Source organism: Zasmidium cellare (genome assembly GCF_010093935.1).
Source record: "Zasmidium cellare ATCC 36951 unplaced genomic scaffold M409scaffold_7, whole genome shotgun sequence".
Lineage (NCBI taxonomy): Eukaryota > Fungi > Ascomycota > Dothideomycetes > Mycosphaerellales > Mycosphaerellaceae > Zasmidium > Zasmidium cellare.
This window is the reverse complement of record NW_022986951.1, coordinates 743059-763971: the sequence shown is the minus strand read 5'-3', so window position 1 is coordinate 763971 and position 20913 is coordinate 743059. Positions and strand designations below refer to the sequence as shown.

Below are 20913 nucleotides of genomic sequence, written 5' to 3'. Positions count from 1 at the left end.
CTGTCCTCTTGAAGTGTCGAAAGAGATTCTCAAGCACAACCTAGAAAGGAGGGAGAGACAATTCCTTTGTCCTGCTACAATCTCATCGATGCCACGATCGAGTCACGTCACAAAGCGTTATGTATCTTCAGCGAGTGCAAAGGCATTGTGCACAACACACCGACGACACGAGATTCTAGACCTTTAAATACTGCGAACTACTGTCTTCTTTTCTCCCTCAGTACCTTCTCCACACACTCGAATCCACAAGACAACATCTCCGAGCCACACCAACACCGAGACTATTCAAACTTGCCTTGTTGACCAACACGTTTAAGCCACCGCACACAACACAGCCACCGACACTATGATCAACTTCATGCTGACCTTCGCCATTGCCCTCATCGGCATTACTGGCTCTCTGGCAGCACCAGTGGCAGTTACCTCGACCAACATCACCACGATCAACGCTAGGGACGACTATCAGCTTCCAGGGTTGTCACTGGAGCCCATCGAGGCTGACAACGCCAAGTGCTCCGTAGGGGTGCTGATGAACGATGACACTTCTGCCACTCGGTCCTACAACGTCCACATCGGCCGACCATACGCCGAGGGATCAGGCTGCGAGTACATTCGTGATACCATCGCCCAGAAGGCCTCTGACGGCGCATTCGAGTTCAAGAGCGGCACATACAAGTGCCTGGATGACGGCAGTGGAAACACGTTCTTGACTTTCGCTGCTGGTGATGTCTTCAATCTTGAGAATAACGCCGATGTCATCGACGCCCTCCAGCAGCGGTATCCCATGATTCCATTCAAGGACAACGGCATCTGTCGCTTCGAGAGCAACCCAGGACGCACTCGCTCAATTCCAATCAACTCGCATACGCTCACCACTCGCGATGGTCCAATCGACCACAACACCGCCCTGTGTTCCTACAGCAGGGTATCCGGCACCGGCGGCAGCCTGGATTTGGGAATGGACAAGTGCGAGGCCCGCGTTGGTAGAGACTACATCAACGGTGCAGGCTGTGCCCCAATCCGCCAGACTCTGCAGAGTTTGATTCCCGACGGCATCTCCGCCTACTCCTGCGTCGACGATGGTTACGGCTACACCCAGCTTGCCTTCAATGTGTGGAACGCCCGAGCCATCTACTACGACATCAACACGGCTTTGCAGAAGGCGTACCAGGACATTCCATTCATCCACGACCATATCTGCGGATAGCTTTGATCCGTTGCTCATGTCTGACTTCGAGCGCATGTTCTGTACTTCTAGGAGACTCGATTTAGCGCTTTAGCGCTTTCGTGATTCTTGCTTTTAAACCAGCCTTGTTCTGTCCCGATCAGACTTCGATCCCTCAGGGGATTGAGTGAGGCTTTGCGCTGTACAGTATATAGGCACTGCAACTGTTGTTTCTCCGTTAAGATACAAATTCCAATTTTCTTATGATGCTAAATCTTATACTAACGTGACGATAAAACAGAATAAGCAGGGGCCGTTCACTTCAAGTGTCTACCTCAATCCAATTCATCTTGTTACAAATAAGTAAATAGCTTATCAACTCCAAGCTCAGCTAGAGTCTGAAACCTATGACAGCCCGATCGCTCCAAGCGGTCTCTCCTAATTATCGAGAAGGATTCGGCCACAGACTTATTCAGCGCTACACCACGCCTTCGCCCCCGAGAAACTGAGGATTAGTCTTCCGCGGATTCTCACCTGCCTTGCTCGTGCAGCCAGTGACCAGGGCAAACGAGTCAAATCCCTCGCTTTCACATGTCTCTTCATTAAAGTTCTCCAGAGGATACCACAACTGGTCCAGTCCCTTCCCCATCAGAACCTCGAAGATCCCCTTTGATAACATCGCTGAGGCCATGCGAAGAAAGCCTCCACGCTGAGAGGACAGAACTGAAAGGAATGTTTGGAAAGCGGCTGCCGGGATCATCTCAATCTGATGGTTATGGATTGAGAAGTCACCTCCCGTGGGCACGAGGCTGAGAATCCCTGCGGAGAAAGCCTGGGACAAAGCGAGCCAGTTGCGGCCATTACCCAAGCGTCTTTTCAGAGACTTGTAGGCTCTTTGATGTGGGCCGCTAGTCTTGCTCAAAGGCTTTCCACTTTCATCGTGCAGTTGAGGGTACGCTTCCGCCAGTAAGTCCTTCAGTGCTGCTGATGCAGCTGTTTTCTGACCTTCGTTTGGCTTGGCTTGCTTGACTCGCACATGGCCGTGCTTGAATTTCGTCACCCGTACATTAGGGAATCGAGATTGGTGATGTTGCCAGCGAGCGTTGCGATATTCAAGGAGTCGAGATAGATGGTATCGGCGAAGTACGGAGGCCACGCAGTCGGTGTCTTCGAGAGAATCAAGGGCTTGGACGGTTTCTGCGAGATCGCTGTTACCAGTGCTCACTGGCCGAGCTTTGAAAGGTGTTCGACGGATGAAGCGACAGGCGTCTCGTAGTTGGAGGAAGCTTTCAGGGCTGCCGATGGCGTAGAACAAGCGGGTGAGCAGGGGAGTCCAGAGTCGATACTCTCGTGGTAGTTCGTATTGCAGCTTCAGAAGGAGCTCAGATGGTTGGAGGATGTCTCTAGGAAGATGAGCTAATTGGCTTGATCTTAGTACGGCACCCAAGTGTTTGTCTGAAGAAGATAGTGGCTTTGGAGGTGGTTCGGCCGCCAGAGATTGCGTGCCTTGCAAATTGTCGAGTTCGCTCGAATGACTAGGTGCCCTTCCATCGTCGCCGATGCCCTCCTCAGCATTAGAAGAATCCTTGCCTTCCCCCACAACACTTGCTCCAGCGTGGTCGACGTCTAGCAGCTCATCGTCTTGGATATTGGACGCTTGGTTCTCTTTCGGATATGATTGAGACTGAGCGGCAGCGCTCACACTTTGCGACGGCATAGAAATCGTCAGGGAGGACAATAGCTCCTCGCATAGTTGGAAAACTTCATGACGTATTTGTGTTGCCTCCTGTGGATGAAGTTCGAGTAGCGTTCCGATGACCTTGTCTATGTTGTTCTTAAGCTCTTGGAAGTGCTGGAAGTCATGTTAGAAACCCGCTGTGACGGTATGCGTGGTTTACTGTACCGACCTCACGAATACTTGACATTGTGTCCCGCGCATTTAGGCTGTCGGGATTGATCGTCGTATTCTTTGTTTGACAGAGATCGAGATGAGAGTACTCTCCCGAATGATGAGGAATACGAGAAGTCAAAGCTGAGTCATTTGCGAAAGTTGCATTGCCACAAAGCTCAGCTCTATTGTGCTGACAAAGGCCCCAGCTGAAGGAGTCAAAGGAGCGCCGAACTACAAAGCCTTGGCAAGCCCAGCCTGACGTGAAGGACGTTGTTTTGGTCCCGCAGACTCCGGTCCTTGATATCGTGAACGGCTGATAAGCTTGAAGGAAATTTCTCATGAGACGCCCAAATATGATTCGAAATTCTTACGCGGGCGATTTGAAGACGACTCTTACATTATTGAGAAGTGTGTTTCAAGTGCCTAGAATATCTTCTACAAACGCTGGTAAACTCACGGAGATGACAATGATACTGACTGAGCAAATGCTTCCAAAGGTAGAGCATGCGCTGTACGAAGCAGGCCTCACTTCGTGATACTCCTTGCTCAGCTGAGAACGCACATTACATCTTTGCACTTCCTCCGAGCTTGCTTCTTCGTAAGTGAAGGAACATGGTTGTCAGCTTCTTTGCTTACTGATCCAGGGTACTGTACATGCACAGGTTCCTTGATCTGGTCATGAGGTAGACGCTGCTCGAGTGGTTGTCCTTGAATGGTCGGCTCCTCGAATACTGTGTCTTTGGCGGAGACGCTTTTGGCGGTGACGTCCTCTGGAATGCTCATCGTCTGTTGTACTTCTGATGCAGAACATGAGCCGCCTGGTATTTCCGTCTGTAGCACTGCTACGGCGAGCGTTCCTTGCTTCTCGAGATATGCAACGATTTGCTCCCATTTGTCGGCAGAGCTACTCAATTCGTGCCCGGAACGATCCTGTACCATGATACCACCAGAACACTGCTCCAGTCTTGATCTGGCATAATCAAGCGCCGTTTGGCCTTTCAGATTTGTCGTGCAAAGCGACGTCTTCTCTACATCAGCTTCAAGTAGCAGCCTCACATTGCCCAACGTCGTCCTCCTGTGGATAGCAGTGTGGATGGGAAGCTCGCCGTCATTGTTGGCAGTATAAATCAACTCCTTGCCAAAATGGCACTTTAGCAAAGCCTCCAAGACTGCGCTATCGTTCCTTCGCGCAGCATAGTGCAACAACGTGTTTCCTCCTCGGCCTCTACCTTTCTGGTCTTCAGCAGGTGCCTTGATGCTGTGCTCTTCCAGAAGAAGCTCAACCACTTCACTGCTTGATTTCCTTACGGCGTAGTGTAGGGGTGTTTGGCCATATCCATCTTTCGCAAACACGTCAACATGCTGTTCTATGCAGATTTGCACAGCTTCGGCGATGTATGTTCGGACAGCAATATGCAATGCATTACCCCGAATCATGTCAGTCTGATCAAGGTGGCTTTGGCACAGGCGAATGCATGTGCTCATAGAGTTGCGGCGCTCAACTTGGTGAGCTTCACTCTTGTTCGCCAGGAATTTGAGTATGTTGTACAAACCAATTTGAACGAGGTTCTCTAGATAGTCTTTGTCTTGCAAGAGACTGAGTTCGTTGAGCAGTGGTTCCAAGAGCAAGTCGTGGCCGTGTTCGAGCGCAAGTAGGCACCAACTGACGAGTCTTCTCCGCCAGGAATTCTCCTCAGTATTCATGGCATCTAAGATCCTGCAGAAGAATTGGAGGGCAGAGACATGTGCATTCTCGATGGCATTTTCAGCAAATCCACACACCCGGGCCTCATAATCGGAATTCCAACCGTGATATAATTCATCCGGCCGACGCAACTGCCACAAGACAAGACCATGGGAAGTACCACGAGGCGGGCTCCAGCGTGTGGTCCGCAATGCAAATGTCAGCAGTCCAAGTTGTTGTTCTGATAAGGTTGCCCCGTCCTTGCCAATTGAAGAGCCGGCAAGTCTAGATTTTGTGCGGGATAGTTTATGTTCCACGAAGTCCAACGCTTTTCGCACTTCATCTGTCGAGAGATATGCCCGGCAAGCCGTTTCGAGCTCAATTCTCGACTTGCTTTCATCGAACACGTAGGATCGAAGAGCCCGTGGCAACCGCTTTTTCTTTTCCTCCAAAAGGTCTTTCAAGGACTGGTGGATGATGCTGATTGTCGATACTGTCCCTCTTATATTCTTTTGAATGAGGAGGTCACAGGCTTGTGATGCCCCCTGCATCTGCTCGATGGTCTTGTTGTCCGGTGTCTTGGATGGACTAGACTCTACAAAACAGAGAAGCAGCGCCAATTCATTTGTCGTGGGCGGCCTTTGCGCCGCGAGGATGAGGTGCAGTGTAGGCCGGACGTATTGACGGAGAGAGTGGGATTTGGCGTCTTTCAGGATCCGTTCATAGATGTCTCTTAACTTGGTAGGCATGCTGCGCAATTCGTCCCGTGCGAATGGCTCTGTCAACCTGAGACTTTCAACATAGCTAAGAGCGAATGCTACCCATAAAAATGTCCCGCCAGACCTGGTGGAGAGATCGCGGGATACATCATCGCGAATTTCTGGGTCTTTGAATAGTCTGGGAACCTCGTTGTGGATGAAACGTTCCAGATCATTCGCAATATTAGGCCGAGTGATGTACTTCACCAGATTGTTGGAGCCTTCGACAGTGCGCAGTGGAATTGCGTTGGGCCTCGTCAGGATTAAAAGCTTGACTTTCATACCAGGGCTCGGGGTGGAAGTATCGGTAGTGAAGGGAGCACTCAGTAGTTTTTGAACAAGAGGCTCCCACGATTCTTGTTTGCATTCGTCCAGACCATCGATGACTAACCACACACGTTTTAGCGACGGGCTAGCCATGGCTTTATGGAAGAGACCAGAAAGGGTGTGGAGTTCGTCAAGAGCTGAGCTGCTGGCATTGTACGCTCTCTTCACTGCCTCCCGAGTGTCCGGATACTGCTTCAACGTCTGATGAAGCAGACTCCGCAAGATACACACAGTCGTGTTTCGCGTGTCCTCAGTGTTCTTGCAGAAGAAGTAAAAAACCGCCTTGCCTGTCTCCTTTAGTGGTCAATGATGTATGTTGCGATGATCGTCTTCCGGGCTCACCAGCCAAAACCCAGAGTCGAGGATCGGGGGCATCGCTACACCATGCATCAAAACAAAGCCGGGTTCTGTCTTGATCCACTCGCACGTGCCTGGTGTACGGCGTTCACGAGTACGATCCCCGTCAGCGACAACATCTAGGTCAGGGGATATGTACAACTTGTTCATCCACTCTTGGAATGGATCTGGACCTTCAAAGACATTGTTGTTGCCTACTCAATGATAATCAGACGAGTAAAAAGCAGAAAGATTGACGAGTCTTCGATATGTAGTATGTCTTAAGTTCATGTGGTCGCGCAACATCGCCATTCAGGTAACCAGGTTCGCCTGAATCAAGCTGTCTTGCTGAGGTTGATAGGTGTTCCCGGAACCAAAGTTCTGGTTGTTTGTTTGCGTTGCATGGCCTGTGGCGGCATTGGATCCTTGCCCGTACTGCGTGAGTGAACCACCAACTCCCTCGTCCGAGATTGAGGGCTCCACTTTTTCCAGGCTGTCAATCCCTTTCTTGAGTTGACGACGCTCTCCGCCTGTGAGGTTGTCTGCGATACTATGTTCTTGTAAAAGTTGCAGCTTGTCCATGATCGTCTCCATCAATTTCTCGACCTTGTCGGCCCTGCCCGGCTTAATGGTCCTGAGAGCACTCTTATATCTGTCGACCCACGAGTCCTTATCACCTGGAAGAACTTTGACGAAGATTTTCTTGAGGCTATCAGCCTTGTCACGACAGTCCTCGAGGGCTTCAGCGATGATAGCGATGTCATGGCCGTCAGATGCTGCACTCCGGTATTGAGCTTGTATCTTTTCCAGAATCGCATGAACGAGCGGCAAATTTGATGCCACTAAGCGGAACGCCTCTGGTAAACCGCGAGCATCGCCGACCGCATCATAGACCTTCTTGGCGGCATCGATCAGGGAAATTATGGCACTGATGGTGCCGAGAATGGCTCCAGCTTCGGCCATGCTGAGTGGCCGTCGCGTGGTTGGCGGAACAGGCGATTTTTCGTCGTCGTGTAGTGGCCTGCACTGAAGCGCGGGAATGATGGTGAGCAGGGTGTTCAGCGGACAGATACTTATTCAACAAAGCTCACCGGTCACAGCATACCCGAGATGGGCAGTGCACATTCCGCAATCGCGCTTCAGCTGAAGATACAACTTTTGCAAATGATGGTGCCACCTGCAAGCTTCAAACCGGTCTATCGTGCATTGGAGTAGTGCAAAAATGCGAGCTTCTCTTGGAAGCCCAATGATACGGTGCCCGAGCCGAGAATGCTCGTGGCTACTGATACGCACGGCATGAGTGGCGCCGAGTCGCAGCCTCTCCCAAGCCAGACATCAATGTAGCAGGTCTCAGAAATGCAGGGATAGCTGCAAGCCTTCGGCTGAACGCTCGACCCGTCCAGTGTGCGGAAGGGATGAGGCTCGACTGTACTGGGGCGAGCACTCAGAAGACTGAGTTTCTGTCCAGCATGTGGACGCACGTATAGCCTTCGCTACACCATCTCGTATCCAATCATGAACCTCCACCAGGTACCTTCTCGCAATCTCTTCTGCCAATTCGTGCGTCTAGCGAGGGCCTCAGCCAGAACAATGCCACGAGCCATACGACGCGAGTGTGCTCTCACAAATAGCGATTTTTCAGGCCAGAACGACGATATGCATCGGTGGGTTGCATGACCACAAAACTCTTTCCCATTGCGAGACCATGGAGATTCGAAAGGTAGGCGCCATGACTGTACGACGAGAACATCGGGACGAGGTGAGAGGACCGATCTCAGTGAGTTCAATCAAGATGCGACACGAGGGTTTCGTGAGCAAGATGAGGTGCAGGGCGGGAGGACGGACGGTGAGGATGTGTTGTGAAAGTGTGAAGTCTGTACGATTGCGGGTCAAGAGTCCAGTGAAATCTCGAGTTATTGATCAGTATCATCACCACTAGCTCCATCGTATAGTCAGGGGCCAAACCAACCCATCAACCTCCACCCTCTTGTGCATCAACTCTCTCAAAACAAGAAGACCTGATCCGTCAACTTCGACACGGCACCAGGCTGCTCAAATCCCAAATCGCCAAGATTCTTCTTCGTCGCGTTGATCATGCCCGGCGGCCCACACAGCAAGATCTTCGTATCCGCGCTTGCCAGCGGCAAATGCTCCTGCAGAGTCTCCTTTGTGACCCGGCCAACGCCTCCTGTCCATCCTGGCGCACCATTATCGACAATGTAATATATCTTGAACTTGCTAGGCGCCAGCTTCTGATACCGCTCCAATTGATTACGCAGCAAAATGTCATCCGGTGACTTATTGGCATACACGAGGGAGACCTTGGTGTCATCTGTTTTATCTTCGCAGATGGCACGAATGAGCTGGTACATGGGCGTTATGCCGGTGCCGCCTACAAGAACCCGTGTCAGTTGGATGGAGTCGAGTGAATGACGAGGACAGCTCACGTACCGGCTACCATCCCGAGACGCTTGGTGAATCCTTTCCGGTATCGCATGGCACCTTTCGGTCCACGGAATTCAACCTGAAGCGATTGCAATCAGCAGATAAACAACAGTCTTCGGAAATTTATGGCGTACCTCATCTCCCAGCTTCAGTCCAGTGAGATATTTTCCAGTGAGCTGGCCATCTGGATACAGCTTTATCACCAATTCAAGGCGGCCGAGGTCCTTATTGTTCGATACAGGTGTATACGATCGAGTTACGGTGTGATGTCCACTGTCGTCGTCAAAGTATCCACGAATGGCGACATGCTGTCCGATTGGAAGGCCGAGTATCGTTGTCTTTGCCGGGAGTGCGAACACCAGACGGACCGTGTCTTTTGAAAGCTCGTCCCGTCGAATCAGTGGAAACTTCTGGTACTCCTGATGAGAAGCATCAGCCTGACATTCTCTTTCTGGCACACGTCAACACTTACCTGAGGCATCAACACACCAGCTGGCCGGTTCGTGGATCTGACGAGCTTGGATGCGTGCATGTGAGCTGGAAAACTCGACGGTGCGAACTGCTTGTCGAAGCTCATCGCCTTCGAAATATAACGGTAACCCACGGCTCCCATCGCAGCACAAACAGTGGTTGCCCACAAGAATCCCGAAACGAATCCGCCATGGCTCTCTGCTCCAGACGCCGATTTCGACCCAGCGTGACTCTTGTTCGAACTGGGTAGACCGACAGTCCGTGCAATGAATACCACAGCGATGGTTCCAACAGCAACGGCTGCGAGCTCAATTTGCGGCGTGAGCCCGCTCAAGGCACTCTTCTTTGGCTGCTCATTGCTCACACCTCGCCTGACGAGCTGCACTTTGGGCTTAGCAGTTGGTGTCTGAGAGTCCGCAGCCTCTGCCAATGAGCCGACAAGGAACTGGTGCATGATTTCTCTCGCATCCTCTGAGTGACCAACATCTTCATATGCGCTGGTGGAATCTGTTCCGCCGACTTCGATCAATGCTTCGGCACCTCCAGGGTGGTCTCTGGCGTATTTCGTCACGTCGTATACTACGAGACGAAAGGTCAGTCCCTGATCTGACTACGCATGTCATGCTCTTGCCTTTGCCATGAATCACAATCCATAAATCGGTTTTCGTGTTATGCTTGGCCACATCCGCTAGTGACAGAGTTGGGACTTCGACTTCGGTCTTCCATTTAGCTTGAAGCTCCTTTCGGTCTGGGGATGCCATATCGTGACCTGTACGTTGATTCGTCTTGCAGTGTCTCGCAGTTCGTCGATAAAGACAGAGAGAAGACGCCTTCGACTGACCCGGAATTGGAGAACGTCGATTGCACGCATCAGCTCGCCGCTCGAGCACGAGATAACATGTATCACTACCAGCCCACTTTGTCACCGCCTAGTGGCACGGATACCAGCCCGTCGTCATCGAGTCGAGCTTCTGGCAGAGCCGTGATTAGCTCTCGCCTGCCTACGCCTCGTTGCTGCACGCTTGTTACATGCTGTCTAAGATTTGTATTCATCAATATGCAACAGCTGACACATGTCTCCACCCGTTGACAAAATAGTCATCAACGATTGGCGTTGGCATGCGTGCGATGGTATAAGGCCAGAGCCGCTTGGCAGAATGTAATAAGGTGTCGGATGCTCGCGTCCTGCATGTCGTCGAATCCCACAGCCGCGTTAGAGCCCTATACGGGAGCTCGCGCGCCGTGTTATCAATCACCCTTCACTCAGTGGCACCTCTAACATGCTTGGTGCATGAGAGCTCTACCCCGGAATCAAAGCCTGACGCCAATGGAAGCGCCGACAATTACAACAAGCCTCTTGTTTGTAAGCAGCATCGGACGGTGCATCGGTAGTGGGCTTCCAGAGCTCAACGCCTCTGCTTACGACTGGTCTGCCATTCATAGCGTCAAGCACGATGTGATCATCTTGTGCGGCGCAGATACGATCTGTTTGGCTTGTGAAAGAGCGCCTTGTTGACGTCGCTTCTTTAGCAACAAGAACGCTTCAACGTTGAGAACGGTACCGAATTCTGATTCAATCGCTCTTCGCTGCACCATTATGGCCTCTAAACAGTTCTACCTACTCGGAGAAGATGAATCAACAGCATTGGATGTCGATGTTTCAAAGGCGAGCGATGTTAGTTCACTGCAGCTCTTGATTGCTGGCCAATTCGCCATCGTTGAGCCGTCTGGTGAGAAAGCTGATTCGGACACTCGGTCTTTCGCGCGCTCACCAGTGCACAGGAATTGCTTTCCAGTCGAACGATGGCCCACTTGCTGAGGTAGAAGATATCAAGAAGGCCAGTGGAGCTATTGCAATCACCATTGACGGTCATGCCGTTCGCGAAGTTCCTGGTCCGAAAGGTATGCCATTTGTTGGGTACGTATGTCGGATCGAATACCGGAATTATTGCTAATGACGACCGTTCAGCAACTATTTCGAAATCTTGCCAGATCATTTGGGCAACAATCAACGTCTCTTTGAAAGATACGGGCCTATTTTCAAGACCACCTCTCTCGGTCGGACTGCGTATCAAATCAACGATGCGGAACTGGCTGCGATTGTGTTTGCAGAGACCGATTTCTTTACCAAGAAGATCAACGAGAACCACCCGCTATACCCAATCAAAGACGACCAGGCCGGTGTGTTCCTGAGCGATACCGAAAATCCAACATGGAGCATCGTCCATAAGTTCTTGCCTCCAGCATTTGGCCCCAAGGCGGTTCGTCACTATGCTCCCATCATGCAGGCCTGCATCGAATCTGCACTGCCAATATTCGACAAGCTTGAAGAAGATAATGAAACCTGGAATGTCTACCAGTACATGACCAAGCTTGGCGCTGAGACGATTGGCAAAGTCGTCCTCGGCATGGACTTCAACCATTTCTCAGAGGTCGACGCACCAATGCATGCATTCGTGCGAGCGATTGTCGAAGTGTTGTCGCTGAACAAGAAGATTGCATCTAAGGGCGAGTTCTTCGCCCATCTTCCATTTGGCGACCCGAAGAAATTGAAGGAGATACAAGATTGGGAAGCGAGCGAAGTCGACAAGGTGATCCAGAACACAAAGGCTGGCGGAACTGAAGATCTGCCTCTGCAGGATGCCGCTCTGCATGCTACGAATGTTATCGACTATCTCGTGAGAGCTGTTGACTCCAACGGCGAGAAACTCCCGAAGGAGAACCTCGTCTCGGCTGTGATTGTTGCCTCAGGCGCTGGCTTTGCGACTACATCCACTTTACTGTCCTGGCTCATCTACGGACTTGTCACGTATCCGGGAATGCAAGCAAGACTCTTGCAGGAGCTTGTGGACAACGACTTCAATGACGACACAGTTGTCACTCCCGAGCTCATCGAGAAGTTGGAGTTTCAGGAGAAATACGTGAAGGAGATGCAGCGAGTCAACAATCCGTCCTACCAGCCCGGTCGGACCGCCAAGACAGACCTCGTGCTGCCTGGTGGATACAAGCTCAAGGAAGGAGACGTGGTGATTGGCAAGTACAATTCTCGGAAGAACAAAAATGCAACGCGCTAATCTGTCTACCAGCCGCCATTCATCACATCCACCAAAACCCCAAATACTGGGACAACCCGGCCCACTTCGACCCCGACCGCTGGGATACCGACGCTGTCAAGAATCGCCACAAGGCCGCCTACTGCCCATTTGCCATCGGTCCCCGCTCGTGCATCGGATTCAACTTTGCTCTGCAAGAAGTCAAGCTTTTCTTGCCTAAGCTTGTGTGGCGGTATCACTGGGAGAGAGTCGGCGAGGCTGCGGTTCAGTATGATCCCTACTTTCAACTTGTCCGTCCGGTGAATCTGTATGTCAGGACTCAGCGGAGGACAGTGTGGCCAAGCAAGAGTGATTTGGATAAGTGGTAAGCTTTTGCTACATTAGGGAGTCATGAGGCTCTTGAGGATAGATGACCAATTGCATGATGACGGTTTTCAATGGAGCACCGTAATTCTCCATATCGATCCAGAAAATGCCACTATTCAGCATGTGAAATGCCCGGGGTAGTAGGATGTGAACGAGCATCGAACAACCACCACAATTCCCTGAATCAAACTCGGCGACAGCCCTACGGCATGAATAGTATACAGAAGTCTTTCGTTGCATCACGGCTCACACATGATTTCAAGCAACAGAAAAGCACAAACCGGCTCAATGACCGTCCCGATATCTTCATCATCTTGCACAAAACACCCCAAATGCGAAGCGGCCGAGCATCAGGCCGCTCATACTCGAGCTATCATGACTGATCAACTCGGCTTGCTCGGCTGCCGCATCCAGCAACAAACTCAAATGACAACACCCCTCGCAGCACATCTCAGTTTCGTTGAAATCCAGATGGCACGACAAGCTCCTTGGCAAGCACGACATGAAGACAGGAAGAGTCAAAGAAGCGCCGAAACAAGATCGAAGAGGCTTATGGCTGAATAAGAAGCTCTCCAATCCACCGTATCACTATTCACCTCCCTCTCCACGTGCATGCAAGATCCGCGTAGTCAGCGAAGCACTAGCAAGATGACTACACAACAGCTCGAGCCCAAGCTCCAAGGAGCCTTTCGGTACCTGCAGGAAACCGGATTACGACATTCAGGCATTGAGATGAAGCTCTCACACATTTCCTTCCTCGCGCGAGTTCGCAAGGCTACACCCGGAGACGAGGGCTCGTTTAGGATTAGTCGGTGCGCTTGGGTTCTGATTATTAGATGCCGGAGGGGTTCGGATAGTACGTGTATGCGGCGTGCTGATTCAGGTGGATGGTTGGTAGCGGGCTCAGCCTTGGTGGTGTTGAGCTCGAGGTGTATCCGGTGGGTTTCGGTCGAGCTGGGTCGAGAGCTTCTCGCGCGAGAACAGAGCAGTGCAGCAGCACAGCTTCCATGATGCTGACGCAGCAGGATGCTCACGTTGTCTTCTGGGCTCAGGCCTGGGTACTTACATGTCTTCGGCACTGCAATCGCTGTGAAGCCCAAATCCATCTCGCAATCCATCGTTCGAAAGGTTGCCACAATGTCGACGTTCCAGCCCCCGAAATCGTATGAGACCAGGCCGGTCGTGATCCTCGGTGGCGGAGTTTTGGGTCGTCGAGTTGGTAAGTCTGCAATGGTATCTCCATATTTCTTCGATCAACCAGCTAACAACACCCTCAACAGCGGCATGCTGGACAGCAGGCGGCTGGCCCGTCCACATCCGCGACCCCAGCGAAGCACAACGCACCCAAGCCCTCGAATACGTGAAGGAAAACATCGCAACCTTCACCAACCTGACCCAACGCAATCCCGGAGAATGCTCTGTCTTCGACGACCTCCCTTCCGCGCTCAAAGACGCCTGGCTGGTGATCGAAGCCGTGCCGGAGAAGTTGGAGATCAAGGAAGCGACGTTTGCGGATCTGGAGAAGTATGCGCCGGAAGATTGCATTTTGGGGACAAATTCGAGTAGTTTTAAGAGCGGCGAGTTGTTGGGTAGGGTCAAGGATGAGACGAAGAAGAGGGCGCTGAATACGCATTAGTACGTTCTGCGGTATCGTTTCACTTTAGAGTGGGCTGACCTTGAGCTCTTGATAGTATGATGCCTCCCGAGGCTCTGATCGTCGAGTTAATGACCTCAGGCCACACATATCCGGACCTCTTCCCCTGGATGGTAGAGCGTCAGAAGGAAGCTGGACTGCACCCCATTGTAGCACAGAAAGAATCCACAGGATTCGTTTTCAACCGGATCTGGGCGGCGATTAAGCGGGAGACTTTGAAGGTATTGCAAGAGGGTGTTTCGACGCCCGCGGAGGTCGACAGAGTGTTCAAGGAACAGTACCGAGCGAGAGACGGGCCTGTGAGTCGCACGTCTGTCGGGACTTCTTGGGTGAGAAACTGACTTTGCCATGCAGTGCCATATGATGGACAACGTCGGTCTGGACACCGTATCCAACATTGAGGAACATTACGTCAAAGAGCGTGGTATCACCCGAGCACATCTGGATTGGTTGAACGAGAATTACGTCAAGCCCGGCAAACTAGGCAAGAAGACAGCAGGCAAAGGCGGGTTGTACGAGGTGCCAAAGCCAGGTTCGCAGACGAAGCTCATATTCTTGAATCTTGGCACTGCAGAGCCAATTGACGACAAAGTATCCTTTGATGAGGTCTTGGTGAGTTGTAATTCCTTCAGGAACAATCGAATCCAGACTGACTGGTGTCTATCTAGCACCGCGGCTCCATCCTGACCTACGACCCCGCTGAAGGCGGCAAAGCCCAGAATCTGCTCACGCACGAATACATGCCAGACGGTATCGATGTCTATGGCGACCGAATCTATTGGACCGATATGGGCAATCCAAAGGTGTTCGAGGGCCAGATCTTCAGCGCGAAACTGGATGGGAGCGACATCCAGACAGTGGTGCCTAAGGGCAAGATCTTTACTCCAAAGCAGCTCATAATTGACCAGCAAGCCAAGAAAGCGTACTTCTGTGACCGAGAAGGGTGCAGGGTTATGCGTGTGAACCTGGATGGCAGCGAGTTGGAGACGCTGGTTCAGACGGCGGACTGGGAGAAGGAGACGCCGGAAGAGACGGAGTGGTGTGTGGGTATTGCTGTGTCGCAGAAGTTAGGCAAGGTAAGCCTTTTCGCAAAGACTTCTTCCCGTGACCAACATACTGATCTCGTGATTGCGGCAGATCTTCTGGACACAGAAAGGGCCGTCCAAAGGCTCTCAAGGTCGCATTTTCTCCGCCGGACTGGAGACTCCCAAAGATCCAGCAAATCGCTCCGATATCAAGGTGGTCATGGACAAGCTCCCAGAGCCTATTGATCTCGAACTCGACGAAGAAACCGGAGTCTTGTACTGGACCGATCGTGGCGAACTACCCCTCGGCAACACGCTGAACAGGAAGACGATAGTCGGCACCGTTCCTCAGTCGGAGAAGAAGTTGGGACGCCAGATCATCGCCCAGGGATTCACCGAGGCCATTGGCTTGAAGCTCGACCAAGAGATGAAGTGCATCTGGGTGGCGGATATTGGAGGTCATATCTGGAAGTGTAATCCTGACAGAGCGGCTTTGAAGGAGAAGGTGTATGAGAGCGAAATTGGCGCTTTCACCGGATTGACGTTCATCAGAGTGTAGTCCCGAGATAGATATCGTAATGGGTTCCGTGAGCACGAGAATCGTTTCGCCAGTATCGCTTCCGTCTGGCGGGGAGCTCGGTAAAGTGGCAGCAGCTGGCATTGCGCAACAGCATTTTCTCCTGAAGGAAGTTTATGCTCTCGCAGATCCAGATCCAGAGCACCCCCCGCTCAATACCCCGTACAAAGCCCATGAAACCCCAACATCAACTCCATCAAACTCCGCTCATCAAAGGCTCTCCCACCCCTTGCCTTCACCATCTTCCCAAAAACCGCCTTCAACTCCTCCACACTCTTCTTAATCTCCAACCCGTCCTCTTTGAGCCCATAATCACTACTTCCATAATCCCCCTCCATACTCTCCATCTCCAAACTCCCCGCCTTCAAATCCAGCACAACCCTCAAGAATCGCTTCGTGATCATGCGTCCGAATGGAACTCTAGTCCAGCCACATAGGATGATCTTGCGGAGATGGGAGATATTGTCGTCGCCGATGGCGGTCAGCCAGGCCAGCGCGATGTCGAGATCGACGGCGTTGTCCAGTTGTGCGGTGAAGGTGTTGGCGGAGTAGAAGACTGGCAAGGTTTCGTGGCGGAGCTGTCGGTTTACTTGGCTGACAGGTGGTTGTAGGGCGGAGATCTCGTTGGCGTGGCAGGTGAAGTTGGGGAGCATTGTGATTGTGTTGGTGGGTTTGATGAGGATGTGGGCGAGGATTAGGTCGCGCAATTCTTGTGGGAGGCCTAGGACAGTGGCTGTCGGATTGTGAGAGTGGTTGTCTTCTATCGGCGTATGAGTTGAGTCGTCCATTGCTCCCGCTTCTTGAGTGGCGGTGATGCTGATCTGGATGGCGATGTTCGGCCGCGGTTGTGTATGGGATGCCAGTAGCGATCGTGAACGATTTCTCGTCAAAAATTGTTGTACGAATGTAGGTGAGTGAAACGTGTTGGTTGATGTGTGCGTGTGGCACGTTGTGCAGAGCAGGTGACCGCTCCAACCAAGAGATGCGGCCGAAAATAAGGTTTGGACCACTCCAGACGCTCGGGCCAAGACTGCAGATGAATCTTGTGAAGAACGATCGTCCAAACATTTTCTCTTTTGCTTCACATCCATCCCCCATGGCCGATTACGATTCCGACTCCTCAGGCGCAGAGGACATTGCCACCAACGTTCTGCTGGGCTACGCATCGAGAGAACCAACAAGCGACGACTTCAGCCAGCTTGGAGGACATCCGGTACGCAATCCGACATGCGCACGTTGAAAAGAATAGTAGAAGGCTAAGAGACGGACATAGACATGGCTAGACGATAAGACCGCTCCATCGGGCAGCTTGGCCAAATGCAGAGTATGCAATGGTCTCATGAACTTACTACTGCAGATCAATGGAGATTTGCCAGAAAGGTTTCCGGGACATGAGAGGAGATTATACCTGTGGGCTTGTCGGAAGAAGACTTGTCGACGGAAGGAGGGCAGTGTGAGGGCCTTTCGGGCGACGAGGCAGACGGCGGTGCAACAAGTGAAGGAGAAGAGAGAAGAGAAGAGCCAGCCCAAAGCACCGGCACCACAACCCGCGAACAACTTGGGAGAGACGCTCTTTGGCGTGAAGCCTGGAACAAATACCCAAGCCAACCCAATCGCCTCAGGTTCTAGCAGCGGCGCTTCAGCAAATCCCTTCGCCGCAAATGGAACGGCATCAAATCCATTCTCCTCCGCCTCCTCCCTCGCCGCAAAACCACCGCAACAGCCCGAAGTCGACGAAGCAGCTTCCCTCCCAGAGACCTTCGCGCAAAAAGCCCGCATCACCGATGCACCATCCCCTGAAACGCAACCCTCTCCCAAAGAACCCTGGCCCTCCCCCTCGAACTTCCCTGACCCCTTACCCCACTACCACCTCGACGCTGACACTGAATACATCGAGGCCTCAGCCGACGACCAAACGCCCTCCAACGTCCAAATCGACCGCGGTGAGGGCTCGAGCGGCGGCAGTGGCGCAGACGACAAAACGCTCTTCGAAAGCACCATGGACAAAACCTTCCAGCGCTTCGCAGACCACCTGTCGCAGAACCCCGAGCAAGTTTTGCGCTATGACTTTGAGGGCCAGCCGTTATTGTACTCGAAGAGTGATAAGGTGGGCAAGTTGTTCGCGGAGGCTGCGGGGCAGGAGGGGAATGTGAAGGTCAAGACACAGGGTGGTGGAGCGAAGATTCCACGATGTAACAATTGTGGTGCGGCGAGGGTGTTTGAATTGCAGCTCACGCCGCATGTGATTACGGAGCTGGAAGCGGATGAGATGTCGATCGATGGGATGGACTGGGGCACGATTATTCTGGGCGTGTGCAGTAAGGATTGCCAGGAGAGCGGGATAGACAGTGGAGAGGTGGGATATGTGGAAGAGTGGGTTGGTGTGCAATGGGAGGAGTTAGCCGGCACCAGGCGGCCGGCCTGATCGGTTCATTTCTTTCATTGTAGCTTGATCGTGACCCTAGTCACGCAAGAAAAGCAGGCAATGCCACCCACTTCATTTCAAGTTCGTCCCATTCCCTTCTTTGATCCCCTGAACGCCACGCTCCTGAGAGGATGCATCATGCATCGTAACAATCAAGTCCCTGCAGTCCTGCTGAGCTGCCACTCTACGCAGGCTGTTCATACGCCCTCTTGACCATCCTCGAGAACTGATCAAACTTGACTGTCTCTCGCTGGACCACACTCCGTGCCTCATTCTCCTTGTTCAGCGGCACTTTGACCTTCTGCCCATCAATGGTCCACCCGCACACATCCTTGACGAAGTGATCAAACTTCTCTCCTCGGAAGTTCAACCACCCCTCAAGCACATCCCGTCCAACCTCTTGCATGCACTGCGACACCACCACGGCGATCCGTATCCGCATGGTATCCTCGAAGCCCGCGACATCGGCGGTCAGGTCCGCGCAGAGGTCGTCGTGGTCGAAGGTGTTCCAGAAGTCGCTGTACTGCGCATTGTTGAGTTGAGTGTGGAGGGTAGAGAGGTGTTGCACGGCTTCGGCGAGGGTGCCACTTCCGGGTGGGCCCTTGTCTGCTTTTGAGGACGCGAGGACGTATGGCGGGAGGAGGGAGAGGCAGAGCGAGAAGTCTGGTGAGGGGAAGACGGTGAGCGCCTTGACGAGGACGTTGTGAATGGTTTCGTCGCGGGCGAGGTGTGGGTTGAATTGATATCTAGCAGTAAGAAGTTGATGGTCAGCTGCTGTTCTCCTTCCGCGACCGCTTTTGAGTGGTGTATGGTGTGCAGAGAGGAGGGGCGTCTTTCAGATAGAGCTAATACATATATTTCACCAGGCAATTGCCTTCAGGTAATAGGAAACGTTTTATGAATCTTGTTCATCATATGATCCGCTCCCTCCTCTCTCGTGTAGGATGTGCTGTTCACTCACAATTTCAGAAGCGCCAGATTCGCATAGCTGTCGTAGGTCTGGCTCTTGCACTGGCCGGCGATGTATTCCTCGAAGACGGTCGTGGTTTCAGGATTGTATCGGTCGAGGCCGTTGAGGATGGTGTCGATGTTCTCCGGCCGCTCCGGGCAGTAATCGAATGCGACGCCCATGTTGGTGGTGTTGGCGGATGTGTGGTATGCGCGAGAAGTTCATGTCGTCGAAATTGAGAATTGGATGTGCTCTCGCTTGCTGGCCCAATCAGCAAAAGCTCAATAAGTCATGGGATGCTGTGGCCATCAGGTCCGGGTCTGTACACTACTTCTCATTGAAACGAACTTCCTTCTCTTCCTACAGCACAATTGCGGAAGAAGACACTCAGTTCCATCAGCTTGCATGAGCTGAAATTTGAATCGATCTCCTGTATTTGGTCCAAAAAGTGCCTTCTCTCTGTGTCAACTCCGTTGGGTGATTGCATCCGAAGCATACATCAACAGCGAAAATGCAAGAGGAAACGTATCACGCGGTTGGCTCCTACGAGGACTGGGAAGACGACGAGGAAGAAGAAAGTGACGGTGAGGGCCTGTACTATCCTGGCTCCGACCAAACGTCGTCCCCTCGAGGCGCCTACACATCACGCGAAATGTTCGCACGCCCCTCCCACTACACCAGAATTTCGTCCGATTGCGATCCACAGTCACAAGCACCTCTCTTCCGCCTGCCCCCTGAACTAAGGGCTTGTATCTACGACTACGTGGTTGGCTCTGGCACGATCCATGTGACCACAAGAAGCTGCACTTTCATGGACAGGTATCTCACGGCTGGCTTTGGACACCAGATGATCGGCGACTGGAATGGCCCCGAGGGGGAGACCTTTCAAAAGTCGACGTACTCAGTCTGTTCAGATGGTAATTACTGGAAAGAAGCTTATGCGCGAAGCAAACTTGGTGAGTTTGACTACCGCCGAGACCTGAGGCACATGGGTCCATGTGCTCGGGCTGCAGACGACCTTCAAGACGAAACCCTGGCCACGATTCTATTGCAGACCTCGATGCGCCCCAAAGGCGACGCTGGCTGGCGTCAATTTAGGGCAGATCACGATGACCGGTTGTCCGCCCTCAAGCAGCGGCATGCACGCTCTGCTCTGGATTTGAATCTCTTGCAAACATGCCGACTGATCTACCAAGAAGCTTGGAAGCTACCTTTCCTCAACTACACCTATGACATTCCAGGTGAACTGCAGCGGACCTTCGTCTCAAAAGTACTATTTCAACACCAAGCCAGCGCCATTCAGTCGCTCCGTGTCGATGAGCTCCTACAGATCACGGACCTAAACTACATGTTAGGCGAGTTCCCGAGCTTGAAAAAGTTGCAAATCATGCTTCTAACACACCAACCAATCTACGGATTGGAGTCCCATTTCCGGACGTTCTTTTCTCTGAGCAAGATAGAGTCCGTTCAGGGAATTCTTACCTGCGTGAGTGCTACAGGTTATGAGGCAAAGCCTGCAGAGGCCGAGCAAATGGAGAAATTCTTGGTGAAGACGGAGAATCGAGGGCGGGGCCTTGCTAGACGTAAAGAAATTAGCGAACGCGTGAGAGCGGGAATCGAACAAGGTCTATGTGTAATAGATGGCTATCTGACGGAAGATTCAGCCAGCGATAATGATGATGCTGAGGACGGCGGTCGGGATGGGGATGATGATGTTGGTAGTGAAGATTATATTTCTGATATCGCCTGAGGGACACACGAGACCGCAACACACCGACGAGAACAGT

General features: G+C 52.2%; 9 protein-coding genes across 9 annotated transcripts; 4 read left to right on the top strand and 5 right to left on the bottom strand.

The window, feature by feature from the left end:
* Window positions 1-346: 346 nt before the first annotated feature.
* M409DRAFT_19457 (uncharacterized protein) lies at window positions 347-1207 on the top strand (the record flags this gene model as incomplete). Its single annotated transcript, XM_033804942.1, has 1 exon — window positions 347-1207. The coding sequence occupies one exon, from the start codon at window positions 347-349 to the stop codon at window positions 1205-1207; it is 861 nt and encodes a 286-aa protein (XP_033671531.1).
* Window positions 1208-1643: 436 nt separating this feature from the next.
* M409DRAFT_19456 (uncharacterized protein) lies at window positions 1644-6200 on the bottom strand (the record flags this gene model as incomplete). Its single annotated transcript, XM_033804941.1, has 3 exons — window positions 1644-3017; window positions 3693-6119; window positions 6168-6200. 3 exons carry the CDS (start codon window positions 6198-6200, stop codon window positions 1644-1646), a joined length of 3834 nt encoding a protein of 1277 aa, XP_033671530.1.
* Window positions 6201-6473: 273 nt separating this feature from the next.
* M409DRAFT_19455 (uncharacterized protein) lies at window positions 6474-7124 on the bottom strand (the record flags this gene model as incomplete). Its single annotated transcript, XM_033804940.1, has 1 exon — window positions 6474-7124. One exon carries the CDS (start codon window positions 7122-7124, stop codon window positions 6474-6476), a length of 651 nt encoding a protein of 216 aa, XP_033671529.1.
* A 1040-nt stretch (window positions 7125-8164) lies between these two features.
* M409DRAFT_64304 (uncharacterized protein) lies at window positions 8165-9838 on the bottom strand (the record flags this gene model as incomplete). The annotated part of the gene is made up of 5 exons (XM_033816015.1): window positions 8165-8553; window positions 8613-8685; window positions 8741-9025; window positions 9079-9656; window positions 9709-9838. 5 exons carry the CDS (start codon window positions 9836-9838, stop codon window positions 8165-8167), a joined length of 1455 nt encoding a protein of 484 aa, XP_033671528.1.
* Window positions 9839-10674: 836 nt separating this feature from the next.
* Window positions 10675-15734, top strand: M409DRAFT_64303 (uncharacterized protein; the record flags this gene model as incomplete). The annotated part of the gene is made up of 10 exons (XM_033816014.1): window positions 10675-10807; window positions 10860-10995; window positions 11047-12110; window positions 12164-12441; window positions 13649-13715; window positions 13777-14131; window positions 14188-14413; window positions 14505-14808; window positions 14856-15226; window positions 15288-15734. The coding sequence occupies 10 exons, from the start codon at window positions 10675-10677 to the stop codon at window positions 15732-15734; spliced, it is 3381 nt and encodes a 1126-aa protein (XP_033671527.1).
* A 170-nt stretch (window positions 15735-15904) lies between these two features.
* M409DRAFT_19452 (uncharacterized protein) lies at window positions 15905-16540 on the bottom strand (the record flags this gene model as incomplete). Its single annotated transcript, XM_033804939.1, has 1 exon — window positions 15905-16540. One exon carries the CDS (start codon window positions 16538-16540, stop codon window positions 15905-15907), a length of 636 nt encoding a protein of 211 aa, XP_033671526.1.
* Window positions 16541-16848: 308 nt separating this feature from the next.
* Window positions 16849-18177, top strand: M409DRAFT_64302 (uncharacterized protein; the record flags this gene model as incomplete). The annotated part of the gene is made up of 2 exons (XM_033816013.1): window positions 16849-16965; window positions 17026-18177. The coding sequence occupies 2 exons, from the start codon at window positions 16849-16851 to the stop codon at window positions 18175-18177; spliced, it is 1269 nt and encodes a 422-aa protein (XP_033671525.1).
* Window positions 18178-18361: 184 nt separating this feature from the next.
* M409DRAFT_51641 (uncharacterized protein) lies at window positions 18362-19308 on the bottom strand (the record flags this gene model as incomplete). The annotated part of the gene is made up of 2 exons (XM_033811860.1): window positions 18362-18923; window positions 19139-19308. The coding sequence occupies 2 exons, from the start codon at window positions 19306-19308 to the stop codon at window positions 18362-18364; spliced, it is 732 nt and encodes a 243-aa protein (XP_033671524.1).
* A 329-nt stretch (window positions 19309-19637) lies between these two features.
* Window positions 19638-20876, top strand: M409DRAFT_51640 (uncharacterized protein; the record flags this gene model as incomplete). The annotated part of the gene is made up of 1 exon (XM_033811859.1): window positions 19638-20876. The coding sequence occupies one exon, from the start codon at window positions 19638-19640 to the stop codon at window positions 20874-20876; it is 1239 nt and encodes a 412-aa protein (XP_033671523.1).
* Window positions 20877-20913: the final 37 nt, after the last annotated feature.